At 54.7% G+C, this 26,362-nt stretch overlaps 1 protein-coding gene across 4 annotated transcripts in view; it reads left to right on the top strand.

Moving 5' to 3' along the window:
• The window catches only part of CCDC102A (coiled-coil domain containing 102A), a 64,073-nt gene that overhangs the window by 26,630 nt on the left and 11,081 nt on the right, over window positions 1-26,362 (top strand). For 3 of the 4 annotated variants that reach the window (XM_050923306.1, XM_050923302.1, XM_050923303.1), the window contains exons 3-8: window positions 13,576-13,793; window positions 14,782-14,890; window positions 15,565-15,681; window positions 20,308-20,517; window positions 22,475-22,645; window positions 25,203-25,306. In XM_050923306.1, coding sequence (XP_050779263.1) covers window positions 13,576-13,793; window positions 14,782-14,890; window positions 15,565-15,681; window positions 20,308-20,517; window positions 22,475-22,645; window positions 25,203-25,306 — 929 coding nt within the window. The remainder of the gene's footprint in view (window positions 1-13,575; window positions 13,794-14,781; window positions 14,891-15,564; window positions 15,682-20,307; window positions 20,518-22,474; window positions 22,646-25,202; window positions 25,307-26,362) is intronic. The other variant, XM_050923305.1, reaches the window with a different exon arrangement.

The following is a 26,362-nucleotide window of genomic DNA, read 5'->3' as shown; positions in this document are numbered from 1 at the left end:
CCAAGCATCAAGACTCCGCTTTGGCTCCTGAGGCAGAGGCGAGGGCCGAGGGAGACCCCCCATTAGACACTCTCTTGCCGGGGGTCTCCTCATCCTCCTCCCCTGATGAAGCGGTGGCTGGGACCTCCTCCAACAGCCCCCCCCCGCTGGACCTCAGGGCGCACCAGGACCTCCTCAGGCGAGTAGCCCAAAATCTGAGTCTGCAAGCCGAGGAGGTCTCGGAGGTAGAGGACCCTATTGTGACCATCCTCTCGGCAGACGCTCCCACCAGGGTCGCCCTGCCGTTCATACGAACCATCCAGGCCAACGCCAACACCATCTGGCAGTCTCCGGCCTCCATTCCTCCCACTGCGAAGGGCGTCGAGAGGAAGTACATGGCTCCTTCTAAGGGATACGAGTACCTCCACGTACACCCGACTCCGTGTTCCCTGGTGGTCCAATCCGTCAACGATAAAGAGCGTCACGGCCAGGAGGCTCCAGCCCCCAAATCCAGGGAGGCCAGGCGGATGGATCTCCTCGGCCGTAAGGTGTACTCGGCTGGGGCGCTGCAGCTCAGGGTCTCCAACCAGCAGGCCCTGTTAAGCAGATACGCCTTCAACTCCTGGGTGGCAGCAGATAAATTCAAGGAGCTGCTGCCACAAGATGCTCGTCAGGAGTTTACGGCCATCTTAGAGGAAGGCAAGAAGGTCGCACGCACGTCCTTGCAAGCCTCTTTGGACGCTGCGGATTCGGCTGCCCGTACCCTTGCGTCGGGTGTAACAATGCGTCGCCTCTCCTGGCTGCAGGTTTCCGGCCTTCCGCCGGAGCTCCAGCACACTATACAGGACCTTCCTTTCGAAGGCCAAGGATTATTCTCGGACAAGACAGACCCCAGACTCAAGAGTCTGAAAGACAACCGAGTCATCATGCGGTCACTTGGGATGCACACACCAGTGACGCAACGCAGACCCTTCCGGCCGCAGCAACAACAACAACAGCGCAGGCCGTATTCCCAGTTCCGCCAGCGGCAGGACCTTAACAGGCGCCGCGGCAGGAACGGAAGGCGCAGGCACTCGGGGAACCAAGGGGGGCAAAACCAAGGCTCCTCTAAGCCCCCGCCTGGACCCAAGCCTTCATTTTGAAGGTGCGCCCGAGGGCGCAGTAACAGTTTCCCCAATGGATCCTTTCCCCCCGTTTTCCAACCGCCTTTCGTTTTTCCTCCCAGCGTGGTCCCTAATAACATCAGACCGCTGGGTCTTACGCACGGTGCAGTCGGGATACCGCCTGCAGTTTGTTTCATTTCCTCCTCCCCGCCCCCCTTCCTCGTCCCTCTTCAGGGACCCCTCTCACGAGCAATTCCTTCGGCAGGAGGTGCAGACGCTCCTCGGCAAAGGAGCTATAGAGGCGGTGCCGGAGAACGAGAAAGGCAAGGGGTTTTATTCCCGCTACTTTCTGATCCCCAAGGCCAAGGGAGGCCTCAGGCCTATCCTCGACCTGCGAGAGCTCAACAAGTACCTGGTGAAGTTGAAGTTCCGCATGGTTTCCTTGGGGACCATTATCCCATCCCTGGATCCGGGAGACTGGTACGCCGCCCTCGACATGCAGGACGCGTATTTTCACATTGCTATCTGGCCACCCCACAGACGTTTCCTTCGCTTCGTTGTGGGGTCTCTGCATTACCAATTTGCAGTCCTCCCATTTGGCTTGTCCACGGCCCCGAGAGTGTTTACGAAATGCATGGCAGTTGTTGTGGCGCAGCTTCGGCGCAGTCGTATCCACGTGTTCCCGTATCTGGACGATTGGTTGATTCGGGGCACGTCGGAACAACAAGTCTGCAGCCATGTCCGTGTGATCACCGACATGTTCGCCACTCTGGGCCTCTTGGTGAACACAGACAAGTCCACCCTGTCCCCCACACAAAGGGTGGAATTCATCGGGGCCGTCCTGGACGCCACTGTGGGCAGGGCCTTGCTGCCATTGCAGCGGTTCCAGGCCTTGTCGGCAATCGTGCAACGACTACAGACAGCCCCCTTGACGTCAGTGAGGACGTGTCTAACCCTGTTAGGCCACATGGCGGCCTGTACTTTCGTGACCAATTACGCTCGGCTCCGCATGAGGCCACTCCAGTTGTGGCTCATCAGTCATTACAGACCGACAAGACAGCCACTAGATATGTTAATCACGATCCCCCAGAGGGTCTTAGATTCTCTCGGCTGGTGGCTGGACCAGTCAGTGTTGTGTGCGGGTCTTCCCTTCCACCCATCTCAGCCCTCGGTGTCCCTAACAACAGATGCCTCAGATCTCGGCTGGGGGGCCCACGCAGGGACCCTGAGGACGCAGGGCCTGTGGTCCCAGGAGGAGGTGGGGCTACACATCAACATGCGGGAGTTGAGAGCGGTCCGTCTTGCTTGTCAAACGTTCTGTCATCAGCTCCAGGGTCGTTGTGTCGCGGTGTTCACCGACAACACGACGACCATGTATTATATCAACAAGCAGGGCGGCACCAGATCCTCCTCCCTGTGCCACGAGGCGATACGACTCTGGGACTTTTGTGTAGCCCACTCCATTCACCTCATGGCTTCCTTCCTCCCCGGAGTACGGAACACGCTGGCGGATCGATTGAGCAGATCCTTCCTGTCACACGAGTGGTCCCTTCGCCCAGACGTCGCCCTCTCCATCTTCCGGAGGTGGGGTTATCCCCGGGTGGACCTCTTCGCGTCCAAGGGGAACAGGAAGTGCCAAGCGTTCTGCTCCTTTCAGGGCAGGGAGCCCGGGTCGATAGCGGATGCCTTCCTCATCCAGTGGTCGACCCACCTGTACTATGCGTTTCCCCCATTCCCGTTGGTCCACAGGGTCCTTCTGAAGGTGCGCAGGGACAGGGCTCACGTGATCATGGTAGCCCCGGCATGGCCCAGACAGCACTGGTACCCCATGCTGCTGGACCTGACCATAGCCGACCCAGTTCCCCTGCCCCTTCATCCGGACCTGATTACCCAGGAGCACGGGACCCTCTGTCACCCGGACCTGCAGTCGCTGCACCTAGCGGCGTGGCTCCTGCGTGGCTGACTGGCTCTGAGCTGCGCTGTTCCACGCCGGTGAGGGAGGTGCTCTTGGGTAGCAGGAAGCCGTCCACAAGAGCGACATATTTGGCCAAATGGAAGCGCTTCTCCTATTGGTGCGTGGAGAGAAATCTCCGCCCTATGGAAGTTTCAGTAGCCGACATCTTAGACTACATTTGGTCCCTCAAAGGGCAAGGTCTGGCCATATCGTCGTTACGAGTCCACCTAGCAGCTATCTCCACCTTTCACCCGGGTGCGGATGGTCGCTCTGTTTTTTCCCACCCGACGGTGTCTAGATTCCTTAAGGGGCTGGAACGTTTATACCCTAACGTCCGTCCCCCTGCTCCAACCTGGGATCTTAACCTGGTGTTGTCCCGGCTCATGGGGCCTCCCTTTGAGCCGTTAGCTACTTGCTCCCTGCTTTACCTCTCTTGGAAGACGGCCTTTCTAGTAGCTATCACCTCAGCTAGACGGGTGTCGGAACTCCGGGCTCTTGTGGTAGACCCCCCATATACGGTCTTCCACAAGGACAAGGTGCAGCTGAGACCACACCCTGCTTTTCTCCCCAAGGTGGTCTCAGCCTTCCACGTCAACCAAGAGATATTCCTCCCGGTTTTTTTCCCGAAACCTCACTCCTCAGGCAGGGAGCAGCAGCTCCACTCGCTTGATGTCCGTAGGGCTCTCGCGTTTTACGTGGAGAGGACTAAGCCCTTCCGCAAATCCCCCCAGCTTTTCGTGGCGGTAGCGGACCGCATGAAAGGGCTTCCTATCTCCTCCCAGAGGTTATCCTCATGGGTAACGTCCTGTATCAGGACCTGCTATGACTTGGCCCACGTCCCTACGGGCCGTGTGACTGCGCATTCTACCAGGGCGCAGGCGTCGTCGCTGGCTTTCCTTGCCCGTGTGCCCATCCAGGAAATCTGTCGGGCAGCGACCTGGTCATCGGTCCACACCTTTGCTTCCCACTACGCCCTGGTCCAGCAGTCTAGAGAGGATGCGGCCTTCGGATCTGCTGTGCTCCATGCCGCGACTTCTCGCTCCGACCCCACCGCCTAGGTATGGCTTGGGATTCACCTAACTGGAATGGATGTGAGCAATCACTCGAAGAAGAAAAGACGGTTACTCACCTTTGTAACTGTTGTTCTTCGAGATGTGTTGCTCACATCCATTCCACACCCGCCCTCCTTCCCCACTGTCGGAGTCGCCGGCAAGAAGGAACCGAGGAGCGGGTGGGCCGGCAGGGATATATATTGGGCGCCATGGCGGCGCCACTCCAGGGGGCGACCTGCCGGCCCACTGGAGTTGCTAGGGTAAAAAAGTTTCCGACGAACGTGCACGCGCGGCGCGCACACCTAACTGGAATGGATGTGAGCAACACATCTCGAAGAACAACAGTTACAAAGGTGAGTAACCGTCTTTTCCTGGCCAATGGTGGCAGGGGGCAGTCCCTGCAAGTGAGAGCTGTGCATAGCTGCTTGTGGGCCTTCGCCTAGGAGCCAGACCTGCTGCTGGCCACTTCCAGGGCACAACCCAGGCCGTGGTGCCAGGACAGGCAGGAAGCCTGCCTCTGAACCTTGGCTGCACTGCTGACCAGGAGCTGCCAGAGGTAAGCCTGTGCCCCAATCCCCTGCTGCAGCCCTGAGCCCCCCCCTCATACCCAGAGCAACTTCCTGCACCCCAGACTCCTCATCACCAGCCCCCCCAGAGTCTGCACCCACAGCCCTGAGCCCCCCATACCCAGAGCCCCCTCCTGCACTCCAAACTCCTCATCCCCCTCCCCACCTCAGCCTGCACCCCCAGCCCAGAGTCCCCTCCTGCAGCCCTCTTCCCCCCCCACATCCCAACTCTCTCTGTTGGGTCATGGACATCAACAATTTTCTTCAACTGGGTCACCAGAAAATTTTTTTAAAAACCACTGGCCTAGTGGCTAGAGCACTGGGCTGAGAGTCAGGAGATCAAGATTCTACTCTCTGCTTGGCCACTTTGGGCAAGTCATTTCCCCTTCCTGTGCCCCAGTTTTCCCATCTGTAAAACGGGGATAATGAACCTGACCTCCTTTGTAAAGCGCTCTGAGCTCTACTGACAAAAAGGGCTACAGACGGGCTTAGGCAGGGATGGCTTTATTAAATAAACGCCCGTGTTTGGGTACTGTCCAGTCAGGTTTCCCAGGCGCTGGGGCTGTGAGCTCAAAGAACAGTGGCGCTCCATTGAGCGTGCAGGGCTGGAAGCCAGCGGCGTGGCTGCCAGAGCTGCTTTGGGTGTCTGTCATGCCACCTGAAAGCAGTGGATGGTGCCTGCAGCCTGGGCCCCTTCCGGTGCCATTATTAAGATGGGTTGAGGTGAGATTCAATAGGGGCAGCTTGCAAGGAGAAGCTGGTAAAAGAGCTCAGACTAGATGATCATAAAAAGACGGTTACTCACCTTTGTAACTGTTGTTCTTCGAGATGTGTTGCTCACATCCATTCCAGTTAGGTGTGCGCGCCGTGCGTGCACGTTCGTTGGAAACTTTTTACCCTAGCAACTCCAGTGGGCCGGCAGGTCGCCCCCTAGAGTGGCGCCGCCATGGCGCCTGATATATACCCCTGCCTGCCTGCCCGCTCCTCAGTTCCTTCTTGCCGGCTACTCCGACAGTGGGGAAGGAGGGCGGGTGTGGAATGGATGTGAGCAACACATCTCGAAGAACAACAGTTACAAAGGTGAGTAACCGTCTTTTCTTCTTCGAGTGATTGCTCATATCCATTCCAGTTAGGTGAATCCCAAGCCATACCTAGGCGGTGGGGTCGGAGTGAGAAGTAGCGGCATGGAGCACTGCAGATCCCAAGGCCGTGTCCTCTCTGGACTGCTGGACCAGGGCGTAGTGGGAAGCAAAGGTGTGGACCGATGACCAGGTCACTGCCCGACAGATTTCCTGGATGGGCACACGGGCGAGGAAAGCCAGCGACGACGCCTGCGCCCTGGTAGAGTGCGCAGTCACACGGCCCGTAGGAACGTGGGCCAAGTCATAGCAGGTCCTGATACAAGACGTTACCCATGAGGATAACCTCTGCGAGGAGATGGGAAGCCCCTTAATGTGGTCCGCTACTGCCACGAAAAGCTGGGGGGATTTGCGGAATGGTTTGGTCCTCTCCACATAAAACGCGAGAGCCCGACGGACATCAAGCGAGTGGAGCTGTTGCTCCCTGCACGAAGAATGAGGCTTCGGGAAAAAAACTGGGAGGAAGATCTCCTGGTTGACGTGAAAGGCTGAGACCACCTTGGGGCGAAAGGCAGGTTGTGGTCTCAGCTGCACCTTATCTTTATGGAAGACCGTATACGGGGGATCTACCATGAGAGCCCGGAGTTCCGACACCCGTCTAGCTGAGGTAATAGCTACTAAAAAGGCAGTCTTCCAAGAAAGATAGAGCAGGGAGCAAGTTGCTAAGAGCAGGGAGCAAGTTGCTAACGGCTCAAAGGGGGGCCCCATGAGCCGAGTCAAAACCAGGTTAAGATCCCAGGTAGGGGCAGGGGGTCGGACGTTAGGGTATAGACGTTCCAGCCCCTTAAGGAATCTAGTCACCGTCGGGTGAGAGAAAACAGAGCGGCCATCCCCACCCAGGTGAAAGGTGGAGATAGCTGCCAGGTGGACCCGAAGGGACGATATCGCCAGGCCCTGTTGTTTGAGGGACCAAATATAGTCCAAAATATTGGCTACCGAAACTTCCATCGGGAGGAGATCCCTCTCCGTGCACCAACAGGAGAAATGCTTCCACTTGGCCGAGTACGTCGCTCTGGTGGAAGGCTTCCTGCTGCCCAAGAGTACCTCACGTACCGGGGTGGAGCAGCGTAACTCGGATCTGGTCAGCCACGCAGGAGCCACGCTGCTAGGTGCAGCGACTGGAGGTCCGGGTGACAGAGAGTACCGTGGTCCTGGGTGATCAGGTCCTGGTGAAGGGGCAGGGGAACTGGGTTGGCTATGGCCAGGTCCAGCAACATGGGGTACCAATGTTGCCTGGGCCACGCTGGGGCTACCATGATCACGCGGGCCCTGTCCCTGCGCACCTTCAGAAGGACCTTGTGGATCAGCGGGAACGGGAGGAACGCGTAGAACAAGTGGGTCGTCCACGGAATAAGGAAGGCGTCCGCTATAGACCCGGGTTCCCGGCCCTGAAAGGAGCAGAACACCTGGCATTTCCTGTTCCCCCTGGACGCGAAGAGGTCCACGCGGGGACAACCCCACCTCTGGAAGATCGAGAGGGCGACGTCCGGGCGGAGGGACCACTCGTGCGCGAGGAAGGATCTGCTCAGGCGGTCCGCCAGCATCTTCCGTACTCCGGGGAGGAAGGAAGCCGTGAGGTGAATGGAGTGGGCTATACAAAAGTCCCAGAGTCGCATCGCCTCGTGACATAGGGGAGAGGATCTGGTGCCGCCCTGCTTGTTGATATAGTACATGGTCGTGTTGTCGGTAAATACCGCGACACAACGATCTCGAAGCTGGTGACAGAACGTTTGACAAGCAAGGCGGACCGCTCTCAGCTCCCGCATGTTGATGTGTAGCTCCACCTCCTGCGGGGACCACAGGCTCTGTGTTCTCATGGTTCCCAGGTGGGCCCCCCAGCCGAGATCTGAGGCGTCCGTCATTAGGGACACCGAGAGCTGGGGTAGGTGGAATGGGAGCCCCGCACACACGACGGACTGGTCTAGCCACCAACCGAGGGAATCCAACATCCCCTGGGGGATTGTAACAAGCGTGTCTAGTGACTGTCTGGCCGGCCGGTATTGTGCGATGAGCCAAAATTGGAGGGGCCTCATGCGGAGCCGTGCATACCCTGTCACAAACGTGCAGGCCGCCATGTGGCCTAACAGGGATAGGCATGTCCTTATCGAGGTCAAGGGGGCTGCCAGCAAGCGCTGAATGATCGTCGACAGCGACTGGAACCTGGGCAACGGTAGAAGGGCCCTGGCCAAGGTGGAGTCCAGGACGGCCCCAATGAACTCCACCCTCTGCAAGGGAAGCAGAGTGGACTTGTCCACGTTGATCATGAGGCCCAAGGTAGCAAACAGGCCAGTGATCCTGAGGACTTGGCTGCGGACCTGCAGCTCTGGCATGCCCCAAATTAGCCAATCGTCGAGGTAAGGGAACACGTGAATGCGACTGCGTCGAAGATGTGCCACAACGACAGCCATGCATTTGGTAAATACCCTCGGGGCCGTAGAGAGGCCAAACGGGAGGACCGCGAATTGGTAGTGATGGCGGTCGACCACGAACCGCAGGAAACGTCTGTGGTGTGGCCATATGGCAATATGAAAATAAGCGTCCTGCATGTCGAGGGTGGCATACCAGTCTCCAGGATCCAGGGATGGGATAATGGTCCCCAGGGATACCATGCGGAACTTCAACTTCACTAGATATTTGTTGAGCTCTCGCAGGTCGAGGATAGGCCTGAGGCCTCCCTTGGCCTTGGGGATCAGAAAGTAGCGGGAATAAAACCCCTTGCCCTTCTCGTTCTCCGGAACCGCCTCTATAGCTCCTATATCGAGGAGCGTCTGCACCTCCTGGCGGAGGAATTGCTCGTGAGAGGGGTCCCTGAAGAGGGACGAGGGTGGGGGGTGGGAGGGAGGAAAAGATATAAACTGCAGACGGTATCCCGTCTGCACCGTGCGTAAGACCCAGCGGTCGGATGTTGTTTGGGTCCACGCCTGGAGGAAAAACGAAAGGCGGTTGGAAAACGGGGGGGAAGGATCCATGGGGGACACTGGTACTACTCCCTCGGGCGCACCTTCAAAACGAAGTTTTGAGTCCAGGTGGGGCTTTAGAGGAGCTTTGGTTCTGCCCCCCTTGATTCCCCGACTGCCTGTGCCTGCCATTTCTGCCGCGGCGCCTATTGAGGTCCTGCCGCTGGCGGAACTGGGGGTACGGCCGGTGCTGCTGCTGTTGTTGCGGCTGGAAGGGTCTGCGTTGCGTCGCGGGCGTGTGCATCCCAAGGGAGCGCATAATGACCCGATTGTCCTTCAGACTTTTTAGTCTGGGGTCTGTTTTCTCCAAGAACAGGCCCTGGCCTTCGAACGGGAGGTCCTGGATGGTGTATTGGAGCTCCGGTGGAAGGCCAGAAACCTGAAGCCAGGAGATGCGGCGCATCGTCACCCCCGAGGCGAAGGTATGGGCAGCCGAGTCCGCAGCGTCCAAGGAGGCCTGCAACGAGGTTCTTGCGACCTTCTTGCCCTCGTCAAGAATTGCCGCAAATTCTTGACGCACCTCCTGTGGCAACAGCTCTTTAAACTTATCCGCTGCCACCCAAGAGTTAAAGGCGTAGCGGCTAAGAGGGGCTTGCTGGTTGGAAACCCTGAGCTGAAGGGCCCCCGCCGGATAGACCTTGCGGCCGAGGAGGTCCATACGCCTGGCCTCCTTGGATTTGGGAACTGGGGCTTCTTGTCCATGACACTCCCTCTCGTTCACCGACTGCACTACGAGGGAGCACGGTGTCGGGTGAACATGGAGGTACTCATAGCCCTTGGAGGGGGCCATGTACTTCCTTTCGACGCCCCGTGCAGTAGGGGGGATGGAGGCCGGCGATTGCCAGATCATATTGGTGTTGGCCTGGATCGTCCGAATAAAGGGCAGGGCGACCCTAGTGGGAGCATCAGAGGAGAGGATGCTGACGACGGGATCGTCGATCTCGGAGACCTCCTCAGCTTGCAGGCTCAAGTTCTGCGCTACGCGCCTGAGGAGGTCCTGATGTGCCCTGAGATCTAGCGGAGGACGGCTATTGGAAGAGGTGCCTGCCACCGTCTCATTGGGAGAAGACGATGAGGAGACCCCTGGCAAGAGTGTGTCCAGCGAGGGGTCTGCCTGAGCCCTCGCCTCTGACTCCGGGGGGGAGCTCAGGGTCTTGTTGTTTTGACCCGTCCTCCCCGTCCGGGGAGGGGGTGGGGCGAGACAACGACGCCTCCGGCGCCCTGTGCTCCGTCGTCGCAGGCCTAGGAGGAAGCTGTTGGGGGCCCTGGGCTTGGTGATACGCCCAGGGTGTCCAGAACCCCCACTGCTGCGGTCCCTGGTCCTGTTGCGGAGGGTCTTGGAAAAGGGCCGCCTGCCTGCCTGTCTGTGCCCAGCGCATACACACTGTCCGCCTGCGACGACACCGACGGCTGTCTGGAAGGCCATGGAGGGGCCGACCGCGGCTGGTAAGAATCTCCGCGTCCTGGCGCTGAAGATGTTCTCGGTGCCGGGGACCGGTACCAGGAGTCATACCGGTGCCGGAATCGGGACCGGGGTCTGTCTTGGACTCGGTGCCGGGATCGGGACCGGGACCGGCCGCTGACTCGGTGCCGGGATCGGGACCGGGACCGGCCGCTGACTCGGTGCCGGGATCGGGACCGGGACCGGCCGCCGACGCGGTGCCGGGAGGTCGACCGGGGAGCCGATCGGCGGGAACGGCTCCTAGAGTCCCGGTGCCGGTATCGGTGGCTGGAACCAGACCGGGACTGTCTGGAGGCCGATCGGTGCCGCAAGTGCGACCGGTACCGCCGAGTTGAGCGGTGCCGGGACTGCAAGCGGCGGCTGGATCTGGAGCGACCACGGTGCCGGGACCTCGACAGCGAGCGCGAGTCCCGAGACGGCGCTCTCATCATCGGTTTGCCTCTGGACACCACCCGCACCGGAGGTACCGGGGGTGGAGGCTGAGTTGGCTCAGTCAGGGCAATTAGGTCCCGTGCCGAGGCGAAGGTCTCCGGCGTCGATGGGACCAATAGCTCAACCCCAGATCTTATGGGGGAGCTCGGCGGGACCGGACTCGACGGACCCTCCGGGCCCGGAGTCGACGGGATCCCTGTCGGTAGCGCCGCGGCAGATGCAGGTGCCGGGCGCTCCACTCGAGTCTGCCTGGATGGAGTTGCAGACTTCGAGGGCCTTGCTTCTGGACCCGGTGCCGGGGAAGGTCGGTGCCGGGGAGTCTTCCCGGTGCCGGTGCGGTCCGGTGCCGGTGTCGAGGTGACGGTCTGCGAAGCTGCCGGGTCGAGTGCCGCTTCCATGAAGAGAGTCCTAAGTCTCTGGTCTCTCTCTCCTTCTTTGTTCTAGGCTTAAAAGCCTTACAAATGTGGCACTTGTCCGAGATGTGCGATTCCCCCAGGCACTTTAGGCACGCGTCGTGGGGGTCGCTGGTTGGCATCGGCTTCTTACAGGCCGCACATTGCTTGAAGCCTGGCGAACCAGGCATGGGCCCGGTGCCGGGAAGAGCTACGGCCCAAACCGGCTAACAAATATTTACAAGTATTATTTACACTATTTACTAGATTACTACTTAACTAACTACACTTAACTACTAACTACATCTATAAACAGTACAACAAGGAGAGCTAGGGACGTGGAGGACAGCTATGCCGCGCTCCACAGTTCCAACGACCGACACGGCGGTAAGAAGGAACTGAGGAGCGGGTGGGCCGGCAGGGGTATATATCAGGCGCCATGGTGGCGCCACTCTAGGGGGCGACCTGCCGGCCCACTGGAGTTGCTAGGGTAAAAAGTTTCCGACGAACGTGCACACCTACCTGGAATGGATATGAGCAATCACTCGAAGAAGAACAGTCCCTTCTGAGGCTGGGGGCAGGGCAATGTAGGGCCAAGAAGGAGGCTCGGGGCACAGGGAGGCAGGAGGATGTGGGAGGACAAGGACGAAGGCTGAGAGGGATGTGGGGGGCAGAAGGGAGGTAGGGGGGTGGAGGACTGGAGTGGGAGATGGAGGAGATAAGATAGCCACTCCCCCAGGCTGGGGGAGCAGTGGGGAAGGGGTGTCTCTTCGAGCAGCCAGGAGGAGGCAGTGTTCCAGTATTGCAAGTGTTGAGACTCACAGGTGTTTGGTGCCTGCAGGGGGAGCTGTTGTGAAGGCACAAAAAGCTCCTCCGATTGTCAGGGCTCAGCCTCAGAGAGCCTGGTGCTGAGGACGCAGACCTGCCCTGTCTTCATGCGTGACCCTAAAGCAGAGAATGGGTCCTGGGGCAGCAGGAGGCAGTTGCGGGAGGGCATGGGGGGAAAAAGCTGCTGCTGGGTCCAGGGCCTGGGTCCCAGTCACAACATGTCCCTATCTTCTGCTTGACTTGGGATCTGGACAGAGGAGAAGCCTGGGGGGCAGTGGGAGGAGGGGAGAGGGAGAGACAGGGAGGTGGTGCTGCTGGGTCTGGGGAAGGGGATAAACCACAGGGGAGTAAAGACAGTACTAGGAAATGAATGGCAGTTCCCCTAGCTCGGGTGAGGAGAGGGTAAGTGAGCAGGCAGGGAGAGGTGTGCGTTGCCTTTTCAGCCTGATATTACCTGACACACGTACCCAGCAGAATAGAGGAGAATTAGACAGTCAAAAGACAGACTGAAAACACATGGTTTGATGATATTTAAGTCTAATGATTTGTGGGGCCAATCTCATGATTCGGGGGGATCTGACTCCTGGTTTTTGCTCCTTTGAGATTGGCAACACCGTGTACAATGTTCGTAACCTATTACAGAGCAGCTCCACATCTGTCACAACCAATAGAAGCCAGAAGGTTCAAGCTGACAGTGGCATGTCCACTCAGCTGCCCCATTTTAACAACATACAAAATCACCCCTTTTCGGTATATCGGGGCAGCTTTGTGCATAGACCAGGTCTTTGTTCATTAGCTAAAGGCTACACACATGCCACGGCTGAAGCGTTCACTCCAACCCCTGCGGGTTACCTGAGCACAAAAAATGCTTCTGAGATGTCTCTTGATTGCTGAAGAAATCTCATGTTTCATAGTCAGATATTTAAAAAGCTATTTTTTTAACCTTTCTAAGAAGAAAGGGACTGGGGAAGCATGACAAAATGTCAGCCCAAAAGATTGGGGGGGAGAGGGGGAGGAGGGTTATAGGCCACTATGTATAGCAGGCAAGGATGAAAGCGTATCCTCACCCACCCATGGTGTGGCCCAGTTGCCAGAGTGTAGGAGCTGGAGCTGGAACTCCTGAGTGCTGACCCCTTCTTGGGCACTTAACTCCCTCATTGGCCTTGGGTAAGTCCCAAAGGTGACACCTCCGTGCCCCAGCTGCGAGCCAGGGAGGGGACTTACCTGGCCAGGGTGGTTGGGAGGATTCATGCGTTAACTGGTGTTTTGAAGATATGGAGCCAGATCCTCAGCTGGTGTAAACAGATATTGCTGAACTGATTTCAGTGGAGCTGCCCCCATTTCCACCTGCTGAGGATCCAGTCCCAAAGCACTGTTAATACCCCTGGTATTAGCACAGCCCACACCTCCCCCTGCAGCCTGGTGCCCGTATTCCTTTGACCTTGGGTTTCCTATGCTGCAAGAGGCATTGACTGAGTTGAGCAAGGACCTTGGTGGGCCAATTCTTTCAGAAAAGGGGCTTGCCAGGGCCAGACTGGTAGGAGCAGGGCTAAGGTGGTGCCCGAGGAGACAGGCTGTTGGGGAGATGGGAAGGATGTGACTGGATGGCTGCGTCTGTCGCAGGATCTGTCCTGGATGTTTGAAAAGCCCAATGGCTCCGGAGCGTGGTCATGCTGTTGACAATCCTCCTTGTCTCTCCGTGTCGTTCCAGGAGTTTGAGCTGATGGAAAACATCCTCAAGAGCAAACAAGAAGGGCCCGAGTGCTGGGATCAGCGGAGCTCAGTCAGCGTCCGGACGTCCTTCACTCGCCCGGAGAGGAACCGGCTGCTCTGGGAGGACATGAGCGTCCTCGAGGAAGATGCCACCAAAGTGACTGCACTGAAGCTGAGGCTGGATGAGTCCCAGAAAGTGTTGCTCAAGGAGCGGGAGTGAGTGCTTCCTGTTGCATCACTCCTGCCGCTCACATGACGCCCAGGGAAGACCAGGGGGCTCATATTTAGTCTTGGCAGCTAAGAGCTGGACTTGAAACCTGCCTCAGGTTCCCTTTGGTTTGCAAACCTCTCTAGAGGATCTGAATCCAGCTTCAAACCATCCTCACGTGGCCTGGTCTCCCAGTTCATGGTCTCAACCTGAGATCAGGGGATGCTTGTGCTTTCCAGAGTCTCGCTTTGAATTGGGGAAGCCCTTTGCACCCAAAACTCAACGGGTGTGAATCCACATGGATCAACCGAAAGGGCAGGTTTGTGCAAACCAAACCCAGCAGCGAAGCAGGCGTCTGGGGGAAAAATGCAGTGCACTCCGTATCTGGAGCGGTGGAAGCTCCCTAAAAGTGTCGGGGGATCACCAGCGCCAGAACCACGGCCCTGCCCCCATGCCACCCCTTCGCTTCCCCTCAAGGCTTCGCCCCGTGCCGTCTCTCTCCCCAAATGCCCTGCTCCTGCACCACATCTTCCCTCCAAGACCCCGCCCCCCCACTCACTCCTCTCTCCCCTTCCCGGTTGCTCGTCCTAATGGCCCTCCCATTTTTAAAAGTGATGAGGCCCTGCCCCGCTCCCCTGCCATTCTGACGCCCCAGCTCGGTTTCAGAACTCAGGTCAGTGGTGTTTGGCTGATTTTAGGCCAGCTGAGGATTTTACCTGAATGCTTTAAGGGCCAAAGGATTTCTCCAGCACTCAGCCCATGTAGCTGGGAGCACTCTAGGGCCCGTGGGAGAAAATAGTCTCTGCCCCAACCCCCAGTCACAGAGCAGCAGTGGACTCACTCCATGGTGGTGACTGCAGCCTTTCGTGGCTGCGGGAGGCCAGAGCTGTGGTTTTAAGGTGTCCTCCAAAAGATGCGTCCCTCCCCTCTTGGAATGGACTGGAGCCCTTCCTTGCCTCAACCCTGCTAGAGCCTGCTCCCCGTTGTCTCTTCCAGGGACAAGCTGTCGCTCAGCAAGAGCATCGAGAAGCTGGAGGGCGAGCTCAGCCAGTGGAAGATCAAGTACGAGGAGCTGAACAAAAACAAACAGGAAGTGCTGAAGCAGGTGGGCGAGCTCGTCTCTGTGGCCCTGGAGAGGAGCAGGGGCCCCTCACGCCCTGAAGGGCGCTCGTGTGTAGCGATCTCACTTGTGCTCACGTAAGCCTGCCCAGTTGAGGGGGCCGAAAACTCAGCCCGGACTGCGGGATGGGGAGGTGGAGGGGGGGCTGCTTCCATCACACCCTTCATTCCATCCTGCATGCCCTGAGACCATTAGTACTTAATGTCCACTAGGGGGAACCCCTGCTCCAGGGAAACCTCCTGGTGCTGCACAGATGCTCTACTCTTGTGAATTCTCACCATCAATCTGGCTAGGTATGTAGCCGGCCATGCCCATAGTATCTGAGCTGCAAGGGACAGGCGGTGTTAGTGCAGAGGATGTTCCTTATGCCATGTGCAGTAACTCTGAGCCCACTCTGGGGTGCCAGTGGCCCAGCATGTGCTATTTGCACAAGGCCATAGCAGGTCTGTGGGAGAGGGAGGGTTGCCAGCACAGGTTGTGACATCTCAGGTGGGTCCAGCTGAGAAGTGAGTTTGAGTGCCCTTGGGTACAACTAACCTCTGGCCCCCTTCTGGGTCTAAATCAGTCCCAAGCTGCTTCCTGTTTCCCTCTCTGTTTGAGCCCAGGTCTTGGTGCCAGTTTGGTTCTCTGGTGACCACTCTGCATCTGTCTCCCCACAGCTGAACATCCTCAAGGAGCTCCACCAGGATGAACTAGGGCGGATTTCAGAGGACCTGGAGGACGAACTGGGGGCTCGCTCAAGCATGGACAAGAAGCTGGCAGAGCTGCGCACGGAGGTGAGAGTGAGCGAGGTGTGCGGAAGGCTTGCAGCATCTCCCGGATATGGCTGAGATTTTCAAAGCCTCCGGAAGATGCCTGGAAGCCCAGTTTGCAGGAAGATGAATGAAAACTGGGCATTGTGACTGGGTACCCATGGCTCTCGTCTTCTTGGCTCTGCACTGAGCGCTCTGAGATCTTTCCTCGTGCAGATACCACCATACAGTTTATTTACAGGGTCTCTGTCAAGGCTGAATCCCCACTCTGGCACATGGAGTGCAGACGGTGGGGGCCTGCAAGGATTCTAAAAATTAATACTGGCCACTTGTATTACACTCCCAAGGATACAGCTTCTCTCTGACCTTGGCTTGGTAAATGCTGCCATCACCCAAATGCAAAAAAACCCAACCCTTGGGCCCAGGAAGGAGCACTTGGGAATTCCTCCCTGTAGGGTACCCTGAAGCCCTTTCACCACCCCTCTGGGGAAGAGCTGAGAAAGAAAACAAAGGAAATGAGCTGTTGCCACCAGCTAATTAAAGAATATGCACAAAACTCTTAGGACACCAAAAATCCAATCCTGTTCTTAAAGATAAATTTTATTTTAAAAAAAGGGAAAAAAAATACATCTGGAACTTAGGCTTTTTGCTAGATCTTAAAAGAAACAATTACAAAAAATTAAACACCCAAACTAGCTTTCTTGGAGTTCAGCTTAAAGGTTACAAGCAAACAGAAGCATCTGGGGTTAGCACAGAGGAGATCCACAAGCCAAAATAAAAAAAAAATCTAATTGTGTCTATTTAAACATGCCGTGTCCAATAATTTCTTCTCAGTGAGGAAGATGAATTTTTATATCTGGTTCAAGCCTTACACAGCATTCCTGCTGCCCTCTGTTCCCCTTTTTCCCAGAGAGAGACAACACACAAACAAAGGGAAGTTTTAAAAAGTTCTAGCTAATAGCTCACTAGTGACCTAGCCTCAATTTGATCTGGTAATCAGGAACCCTTCTCCTTAATTTTTCCCTCCTGAGGTCCTCATTGATTAACAGTGGCCAGAGTGCTGGTTCAGTTGCTGATTCCCAGCATTCTGTCACAGGCAGCCACATCCCGTAGCTGTGATGGGTTCCCCCCCCAGGGTGCCACCTGGAACTGGGGTACCACTGAGCCCTCCTGACCCACCAGTCTGGGCTCCCTATAAACCAGGGTTTCTCAAACAGGCATCACTACTTGTGTAGGGAAAGCCCCTGGTGGGCTGGGCTGGTTCGTTTACCTGCCTCGTCCGCAGGTCTGGCCAATCACGGCTCCTAGTGGCCGCGGATCGCTGCTCCGGGCCAATGGGGGCTGCTGGAAGAGGCGGCCAGTACGTCCCTCGGCCCGCGCTGCTTCCAGCAGCTCCTATTGGCCCGGAGCAGCAAACTGCGGCCACTGGGAGCCACGATCGGCCAGACCTGCGGACGGGGCAGGTAAACAGACTGGCCTGCCAGGGGCTTTCCCTACACAAGCGGCAACCCCTGTTTGAGAAACCCTGCTCTAAACTGTACTGCTGTGGCAAACCTGCCAAGCCCTTTCCAGGCTTCAGACTGCACTTTACCAGCATACATACAGGTAGGGCGCACCAGCTGCAGCGTTAACCACACATGGTGAGATCAGCTCTGCATGGGAAGGCTCAGTTAAAGAACTGCCCAGTTATTCAGGTGCACGCCCCCCCCTTTGAAGGGTAAACCCAAAATTATACCATCTTGCACTGCACAGAGAACTGGACAGTGCAAGCTCATGAAATTCGCCCCCTCCTTTAGTGTGAAGAGGGATATACGCAGCTTTCTGCCCCAAGTTATGATTTCTACACACTGGTTTTAGACAAAATAAAAACAAGTTTATTAACTACAAAAGATCAGGGTTAAGTGATTGTAAGGGATAGCAAACAGATCAAAGCAGATTACCTAGCAAATAAAACAAAGACACAATCTAAGCTTAATATACTAAGAAATTGAATATAACTAGCAAATTCTTACCCTAACTGTTGGTTTAGGCAGTTTGCAGAGATTCTTGAGGGTGAGCTCCACTTGCTTGCAGCTTAAAACCCCAGGTATTCCTTTCACAGATTAAAAATCCCTGTAACCTGGGTTCAGCCCTTCTCCTGCAGTTCAGTCCTTGTTTCTCAGGTTTTTCCAGCAGTCATCTTGGATGGTGGTGGGGAGGGGGAGGTGTCAGTGAAGGAGAACCATGATGATGTCACTCCCCTAAAGTAGCTTTTGCAAATGGCGAGAATCCTTTGTTTCCCCTTTAGTTCCCATGCCTTTCAATGGAAATTCTATGATGGAGTCCAGTACCAGGTGACCTGGTCACATGTCTCTGTAGGGCAATAGCAGCCATGAGTCAGAACCTGTTTGTTGTGTCCTCAGGAAGGCTCTGTGGTGGGAGATTAGCATCTTCTAAGACCTATTGTTCTCCCTAATGGCCCTTCCCAGTGAGCCATCCAGACCGATTCCACCGGGGAATAGCCACTAGGGAGAATGCAAACACATTTGTAATAGATGCATAGACAATATTCTGAACTTCAGATACCAAAATGATACATGCCTACAAACTGGATAACCATATTCAGCAAATCATAACCTTTCCAATGACCTCTCACATGCCTTATCTTGCATAAAACACATCATTATGCTATAATCATATCATCATAATATTACTATGAAGAATATGAGCCTTAATGCCAAAGCGGCATCTCAGCCTGCGATTGACTAAAGCATGAGCTTCTGGGAAGCCCCACACAAATCCTGATGATAGGGGGATGATTATCTATTGTACAGGGTAGGCTTGGCAAGCCAGTCAAGTAATGTCAGTCGAGTGGTCAGCTGATTGCCTGGTATTTGACCACAGTCAAATATTGTTAGGCCCTGCAGCAAGAGTGCCCCGAAGGAAGAGTGCCCCAGAAAGGTGGTGCCGTGCTTTCATTCTTTAACACTTTTTGTATCATTGTTTTGCATTTTTCTGAGTTAAAGTAACTCGGTTCAGTAACTTTTATATTTTGTAATTAGGCATCAGTAGTGATCTAAGTTGAAGCCTGATGGAGGCCATAAAGCCTTACTCTTTTTCATTACTGTTGTTTCTGTTCTAATAAATCAGTGCTCTAAAATACTTGACCATTTTTTACGTTGTTTGGCTGCTCAATGGACCAATTATTTTGGGACTGGTCAAATACCCGAATACTTATACAGCCCTCCATTGTCTGAGCACCCCACAGCATTTAATATAGGGCAAGGCTGTTACCCCATTGTACAGAACGACTAAGAGACACAAGAATGGCAGAGCAGGGTCTTGAACTTGGATCACCTGAGTGCCCATTGAGTGCCCAGCCACTAGGGCATCCTTTCTTCCTGCTCTGGGTCTCTTCCTACCAATCGTTTTTAGAGCCTCCTATATGCATTGGGCAGTAGCAGCTCAGTGCCAGTTCAGGCCTAGGCCCCCGCCCCAACGGCTGCGTGATGTAAAGACACCAATGAACACCAACAGGACAAGACAAGGGCAAGCTGCTTGGAGCAGGATCTCTCCAATGGAGCTCGAATGCTTTGATGGTTTCTTGGAAGAGACAGAGGGTGCTTGGCGTATGGCAGAAAGGATTCCAGGCATTTGAGGAGCAGGGAGAAAGGCACAGAGCTGAGGGAGGGAGACACAGGGCAGTGAGGAGCGAAGCTTGGCTGAATTTAGGGAACAAAAGGGGCTAGTGGAAGGAGGAGAGGGCTGATCCCCACCCTAGTCTGCATATCACAAAGCCACCATTGAATAGATTAGTTGGCCGTATCTTTCTGAAAGAGGCAGAGCACTGGGCCAGCAGGGGGTGCAGCAGGTCAAGACTGAGCTGCATTGGCAGAGCCATGAGGGTTGGTGTAGCCAGGACTCTGGGGCGCTGGCAGGGTAATGTGCAGGCCCAAGGCTGGAACAGCAGGGGGCGCTGCAGGTCAGGACTGGATCCATCAGCAGAGCTGCGTAGGACTAGCAGAGAGGGCTGTGAGAGAGCTGGGTGGGGAGGCTTGGACCCACAGCGATTGAGGGTACGGCAAGTCAGGAATGAGGACCCCTGGCAGAACTGCATGGAGGAGTTCAGCACTGGGAGAAAGGGGACTTTGCTGTGGGACTGCCTCGTATGCTGCAGTGCAGCAGGGTGGAGACAAGGAGCTTCATCTGTGTTCGTGTCCAAACTGAGATGTCTTGAGTCACATCCATCCTGTAGGTACTGACACCAGTACCCAGTGGACCAACAGCCGGCTGGGTCTACTCACTCTCGCCCACACACCCAGTTCAGCGGTGAGCCCCTGGGGAGCTTCCCCAAGGCCAGCTCTGGCTGGAGTTGTGCTACTCCATGCAGGATGTTACTTTAACCACTGGCTAAGAGGTGTGGGCATATCTCCCTGTACTGACTGGCCCACAGAGGAAAGAATCTACTACTGCCACCAGCCAAGGGAGTCAGGCCTCTTCCACTTCAGCTAAGGAGTGAGTTGCAGGCCCTGGATCTAACCTTGCTGATGACTCGTCGGGGGGCCTCACTCTCAGATGGGATAGCTAAGGGCTCCCCAGGATGGTCGTTGGTAACTAACACATGATGACTGCCTGGTCTGACATGGTGTGTGTCCCCTCCCCATCACCCAGATGGAGCGGCTGCAAGCGGAGAACGCTGCGGAGTGGGGGAAGCGCGAGCGCCTGGAGACGGAGAAGCTGAACCTGGAGAGAGAGAACAAGAAGCTGCGGGCTCAGATTGAGGACCTGGAGGAGGTACTGGCCCGGAAGCGCCGGCAGACAGCCAGCGCGCTGGACACTGACCTCAAAACCATCCAGGCCGAGCTCTTTGAGAAGAACAAGGTGAGGCTGTTGGGCAGAACGTCAGTAACAGCGGGGGCAAAGCAAGCACCCATGGTCAGCCTTTGCTGTCACAGCCTGGGGAGGGGGGGAATTCCTGCCTCAGGAAACTCCATTGATCAAGGATGAATTGGGCCCTTTGATATTAGAGAGCATCTGGAGCCAGGAACGCTCCTAGTAACACCCCAGTTGGCTCTAGGCTCCTAGCCATTAAAACTCATCTCCATGCTCCACCCCACCTCAGTGTCCTCCTGAGAGACCTCAGGCCAGGATTCAAGCTCAAGAGGCTAAACCGTGTTTGTGGGCTTCTCCTCTGCTCCTTTGGGATCTCACCGAGAGGACAATGGGGAGAGCTGGAAAGGGGATCAGAGGAAGCCAGCCACCTTCATCCAGGGAGAGAAGCCGTGATACCTCCAGTCATCACATGAATAATGCCCAGAGTCAGGCTAGGTTAGACACAGTGATCATGGAGGGTTTCTGGGGGTTGCTTTGTGTCTTGGGCTCGGGCACCCAGTGTCATTGCAGGGGGAGGGAGGAAAGGAGGCTGCTACCTTGGACGTAAAACTCACATGGTTTTAGGGATGGAAGAAATAGATCCAATTAAATAAAACCCACCCCAGCTTTTGCTGCTGCTGTGAGGTGTGAGACAGCTCAGTTAACCTTTTCCCCATTAGTGGTCAAGGCCCACGTGTTTCTCCATGACCTGGTCCTGGCTGCCTCTGGAGAGGAGCTGCTGAAATACGAGACAATCCAGTCCTGAGGTTTCCAGCCAGAGAGGTTTATAAGCAGTGACTCAGATAAGCTCTGGATGCACCTTTCGGGCTGCATGTCTGAAGCAAAATCCCCTGTTTGAGGTTCAGCCGTCATCAGGTGCTTCCTCACCTGGAAAATCCATCATGTTTCCAGCCGTGTGGGTGGGCAGATGGGGAAAAGGACAAAGGTGGCTTTGTCCAGGTGTAGCTGTGACACCCCACTAGCAATTCCCCTGGAACGGCCATTCTCCTAAACCTTTCTGGTGGAGATAAGGGACTGGATATCAGCTGGGCTGGAACTCCTGGAGGTTGTGCTATGCTGGTATTTGGAGAGCAATTGGGAAATGCAGAGACACGAGAGCTTGGGGGAGGGGAAGTCTCTTGAACTTAGGAATCTCAAAAATCAGTGTTTGAGTTGGTTTGAGATGTGGGTGAAGGTTCAGTCTAACCCCTCAGTATAAAGCAGCAGTAGCTCAATCACCCACAGTAGCACCTCTGGGAGCTCTGCTCACTCATTCCTATCTGTAAAAGCAGATATGCATCTGACGAAGTGGGTATTCATCCACGAAAGCTCATGCTCCAAAACGTCTGTTAGTCTATAAGGTGCCACAGGATTCTTTGCTGCTTTTACAGATCCAGACTAACATGGCTACCCCTCTGATACTTCATTCCTATCTGTACCCATTACTAGAGAACTTTGGGCTTGGGCCTCTTCCAGACAGAGTTTTGGGGTGCCCCTCTCCTCTAGCCATAAAGAAAGCTCTTCTATTAATGATGCTCTGTGTCTCTCTAATAACCTCTCTCCCTAGTGCTTGCGACCCTTCCCCCCTCCCCCGAAATCTGTTCTTACCGCCTACCTGGGGTAATAAGTTTTTCAGAGAAAGTATGGAGGAGAGGCAGGTAGGGGACTGAGAGGCAGGACTCCTGGGTTCTATTCCGTGCTGTGTGACCTGAGTAAGTCACTTCCCCTCTCTCTGCCTCACTTCCCCATCTGTAAAAGAGGGGAGACGATACTTAGCTCTCTACTAGGGCTGATAGGAGCCTTCATGCACTAGTATTTGTTCAGTGCTTTCAGATCCTTGGATAAAGAGGCCAGAGGAGTGCAGATTATTAATACAATGGCTGGCTTCGCCCATCCTGAGTGTCCTGTGCCCCAGCCTGCAGACCCTGGCACTACCTGTACCCTAAACCTTCCCACTGCCCTCCAGGAGCTGGCCGACCTGAAGCACATCCACAGCAAGCTGAAAAAGCAGTACCAGGAGAAGACGGCCGAGCTGGCGCACGCCAACCGCCGGGTGGAGCAGCATGAGGCAGAGGTGAAGAAGCTGCGTCTGCGGGTGGAGGAGCTGAAGAAGGAATTGGCCCAGGCGGAGGATGAGGCAAGTCTGGGCCACATACCCTGGCCTATCACTCCATGGCCTCGGGGACAGGAGGAGGGTTTTCAGCACCCGGGAGTGCAGCTGCTGAAATGTCACCACTGACCAGCAGATGCTGCAGGCAGCTCCTTGCTCGGAGCAGAGGGAAATGGAGTGGCAGCCCAGGTAATATGGCGAGGCATTGCTGGCACATGGGGACTTAGTCATGGCAACACCTGCAGTTAAACATCCAAAGCCATCCTCTCGCAGCACAAAGTCACTGAGCTGGGACTCAGGAGAATCATCGTTTCAGAGAGGTTAAGGAAGGACTATACAACCATCTAGTCTGACCTGTATATCACAGGCAATTCAATTTCACTTCACTACCCCTGTGTGGAGCTCAGCAACTGGCACGTAGCTAAAGTGTCTCTTCCAGAAAGGCAGCCAGTCTGGAGATGCAGAATCACTGCTTCCCTCGGGGAGATCTGAGTTCCTGGGGCACCTTGAGCACGGCACTTAATTTCTTGCATCCCCTGACCTGTGATGGGGATATTGATAGTCAGTCACAGCACAGAGGGGCTGGGAGGATAAAATTCATAATGTCTGGGAGATGCTCAGCTGCTGCAGCAAGAGGGTTCTATGAAACCACAGGTAGATAGAATAACACTTAGTTGTTATTGAGTGCATTTCACGAGTCGCTCTCGAAGTGCTTTACAAGGGAGGTCAGGAGCATTATCCCTATTTTACAGATGGGGAAATCGAGGCACGGAGACTTGCCCAACATCACCCAGCAGGCCAGAGGCAGACCTGTGAATAGAGTCCCAGGTCTCCTAAATCTCAGTCCAGTGCTTTATCCACTAGGCAACACTGCCTCCCACATGGGCTTCTATATGTCTCTAACAATAAGAACCTCTCAAACTGTCAACATTCCCTTTTCCCAGTGAGAGGAATCCATTCCTATTAGCACTGTCACAGCAAGTAAGATCAGGGGCATCTAAGCACACTGCAGAGAACTTCCTGGCCTGCTGAAAGAGCAGGCCAAGCACTTAGTCATGCTCTGGCAACCTTTCAAAGGTGCTAAGATGGAACCAGAAATGGTGATTAAGTATTAACGTGATGGACTGAGTGTCTCAGGATATAGGCTGGCACCAGAGGTGGGAAAGGCTCTTTACGTTGGTAGCCTATCTCCTGCCTAGGTCAGCAGTGACTGCAAGTTACTGTCTGATAGAGGACGGCCTTGTGTGGAACGAGTATGAATGGGGCTCAGCCCAGTTCTTAGTGAATAAATCGGTGTCCATGTCACTACCCGCCTCTCTTACTAGCAAGAGCTGGATAGGCGTAAAGAATTAATTCCCTGCTCGCCCCCAGAGCAGTCCCCTCCAGGCCAGGTGTGGCACATTGTGGGGCAAGTATCTCATGTCACTGGCCATACTGCACCTGTTCTGTGGCTGAACGGCCAATGCACCTCAGTGCTGGCCTAGAGTGGCCACTTCTAGGAGTGAGAGGGTAGCTTGGTTTTTCTGCTGACATGGTGTAGGCCAGTGGTTCCCAAACTTTAACAACCTGTGAACCCCTGTCACTAAAATATCAAGTCTCGCAAACCCCCTCCTAAAAATGAATGTTTCCAGGGATTTTCTCCTTTACCTGAGTATAAATTATCAAAGCAGTGATCTTGGAAATATAAAATTTGTTTTTATGACATGCTTGTTACACACTATTTATTTATTATTTATCATTACAGTATTTTTATCACATTATGAGAACCGCAACCCTCTTCCGAGATCTCACTTTCTTGTAGCTTGTCACTTTGAATAAGCCTGTTACACGACAAGGCTCCTATGTTTCATCAAGAAGTATCAGATATGAAACAGCAGGAAGGGATTTAAGAAGCCAACTCAGAGTTCGTCCTACACAAGCATTCAGGTCTTGAGCAGTCCAGGCAAACAACGCACGTTACAGCAAAGCTTAACCTTGTCCTTTGTAATAATTTAAAAAACAATACTAGCTGCCTGTTTAATTTTAAAAACAGCAAAAAATATCCACCTGCCTTTCTGTTTCTTATGAGGAGTCTTGAAGTTTAAATCTCCTCCGTATGATAGAGATGCTTGCTTTGATCGGCTTAGCTCTTGGAAGTCCAGGGGCTCCGGGCTGCTGGGCCCCATGCTGCCCAGGGTCCCTATGGACAGCTGTATCTTCCATTAGGGAATTTGTTACATGAGCGTGTCACCGGCCACCATCAAAGAGTAATGGCTTTGAGTTTGGGTCAGATTTGAACCAGCCACCTTGAGGTGGTCTGTGCTCATGGCCAATCTTATGTCAGCGCTGCCATGACAGTAACAAGAGAATGGCAGAAAAGAAATATACGCTCAGACTACGTTGAGACACCAACCCACAGAATCCAGGAAATTCAGAGCTGCCTCCATCGTGTTCAGTTATGCCCTACACCTGATCCTCTCGTCTCCGATCAGTGGGCTGTCCTACGAGCCATGTGGGTGGCAGTGCCTGGGGACGATGGATACTGCACACGGCTGTCACTAGCTGCTGCCCTTGGCGAAGACAGCTGTGTTTGTTTGCCTTGCAGCTTGATGAAGCCCATAACCAGGCACGGAAACTGCAGAGGTCCCTGGATGAGCAGACGGAGCAAAGCGAGAACCTCCAAGTGCAACTGGAGCACCTGCAGTCCAGGTGAGGAGAAGCAGGGCTGGGGAGGATGGAGTTCCTGTTGGCAAGACCTGAGGAGGGACAGATATTGGAACATGGGAGGGCAGGAAGGACAGAAATAAAGATGGGCAAGATGAGGTTGGAAGCTGGGGTGGAAAGACTGGCAGGTGAGGCTGCCAAACTGACCTGCAGTGTCTCAAGAGCACGGTTACTAACCTCAGGGCAGACTGTTAGGAAGCAGGGCACAAACCCCAAATTGGCTGAGTTTTGTACACCAACCAATTCTCAAGTGTAAACTCCTCAAGCACTGTAACAGCCGTAACATGGAGTCACAGACAGTCCCTGTGGGCACTGCGGTCTGTCTTGCTGCCCAGCTGAGCTTGCCTTTGTGATGGGTGGTCACTTACACCAAAAATCACGGTAATATTCAAGTTGATCCCCATCCCAAAGGGCTAGTCACTTACCCCAGGCTGACTGCACCTTAGATCTCACACCAAAGACAACCCTTCTAGCCAATCCTATAATAAACCATCTAAAGATTTGCATCAGACGAATGCATCTGATGAAGTGGGTATTCACCCACGAAAGCTCATGTTCCAATACATCTGTTAGTCTATAAAGTACCACAGGACTCTTTGCTGCATCTAAAGTTTTATTAACTAGGAAAAGGAAATGAGTTATTTCCAAGGTTAATGCAAGTAAACACTCACGCACGTTCCAATATTAAGTTTCCAAAAGGAACAGAAGCTTCTATAATAAGCAAGCTCTATATGTCCTTTAGGGCTAACCCAGGCCAAGCACAGGGAAGCTTTTGCTTATTCTTAGTAACCCCTTGCGCTCAGAGTCCAAGCAGCATGAAAGATACACAGTTCCTCCTTGTTCAGGCTTTTTATTCCCGCCCCCCCGCCCCCCGCTCTGCTTCTGCAAATTCAGCTGTGGGGAGCAATTCATTTGCACATCTCTTCATGGGGTGTGTGTGGGGAGGTGGCGGTGGAAGTTGAAATCAACAAAGTCTATTTTGTCCTCTAATGTTCCACAATAGTTGGTCTGATGTTGATAGGCCTCCTTTGTTAGGCAGAA

The sequence above is a fragment of the Gopherus flavomarginatus genome, chromosome 14 (genome assembly GCF_025201925.1).
Source record: "Gopherus flavomarginatus isolate rGopFla2 chromosome 14, rGopFla2.mat.asm, whole genome shotgun sequence".
Taxonomy (NCBI): domain Eukaryota; kingdom Metazoa; phylum Chordata; order Testudines; family Testudinidae; genus Gopherus; species Gopherus flavomarginatus.
Note: the sequence above shows the minus strand (reverse complement) of the source record. Positions and strands in the feature narration are given on the sequence as shown.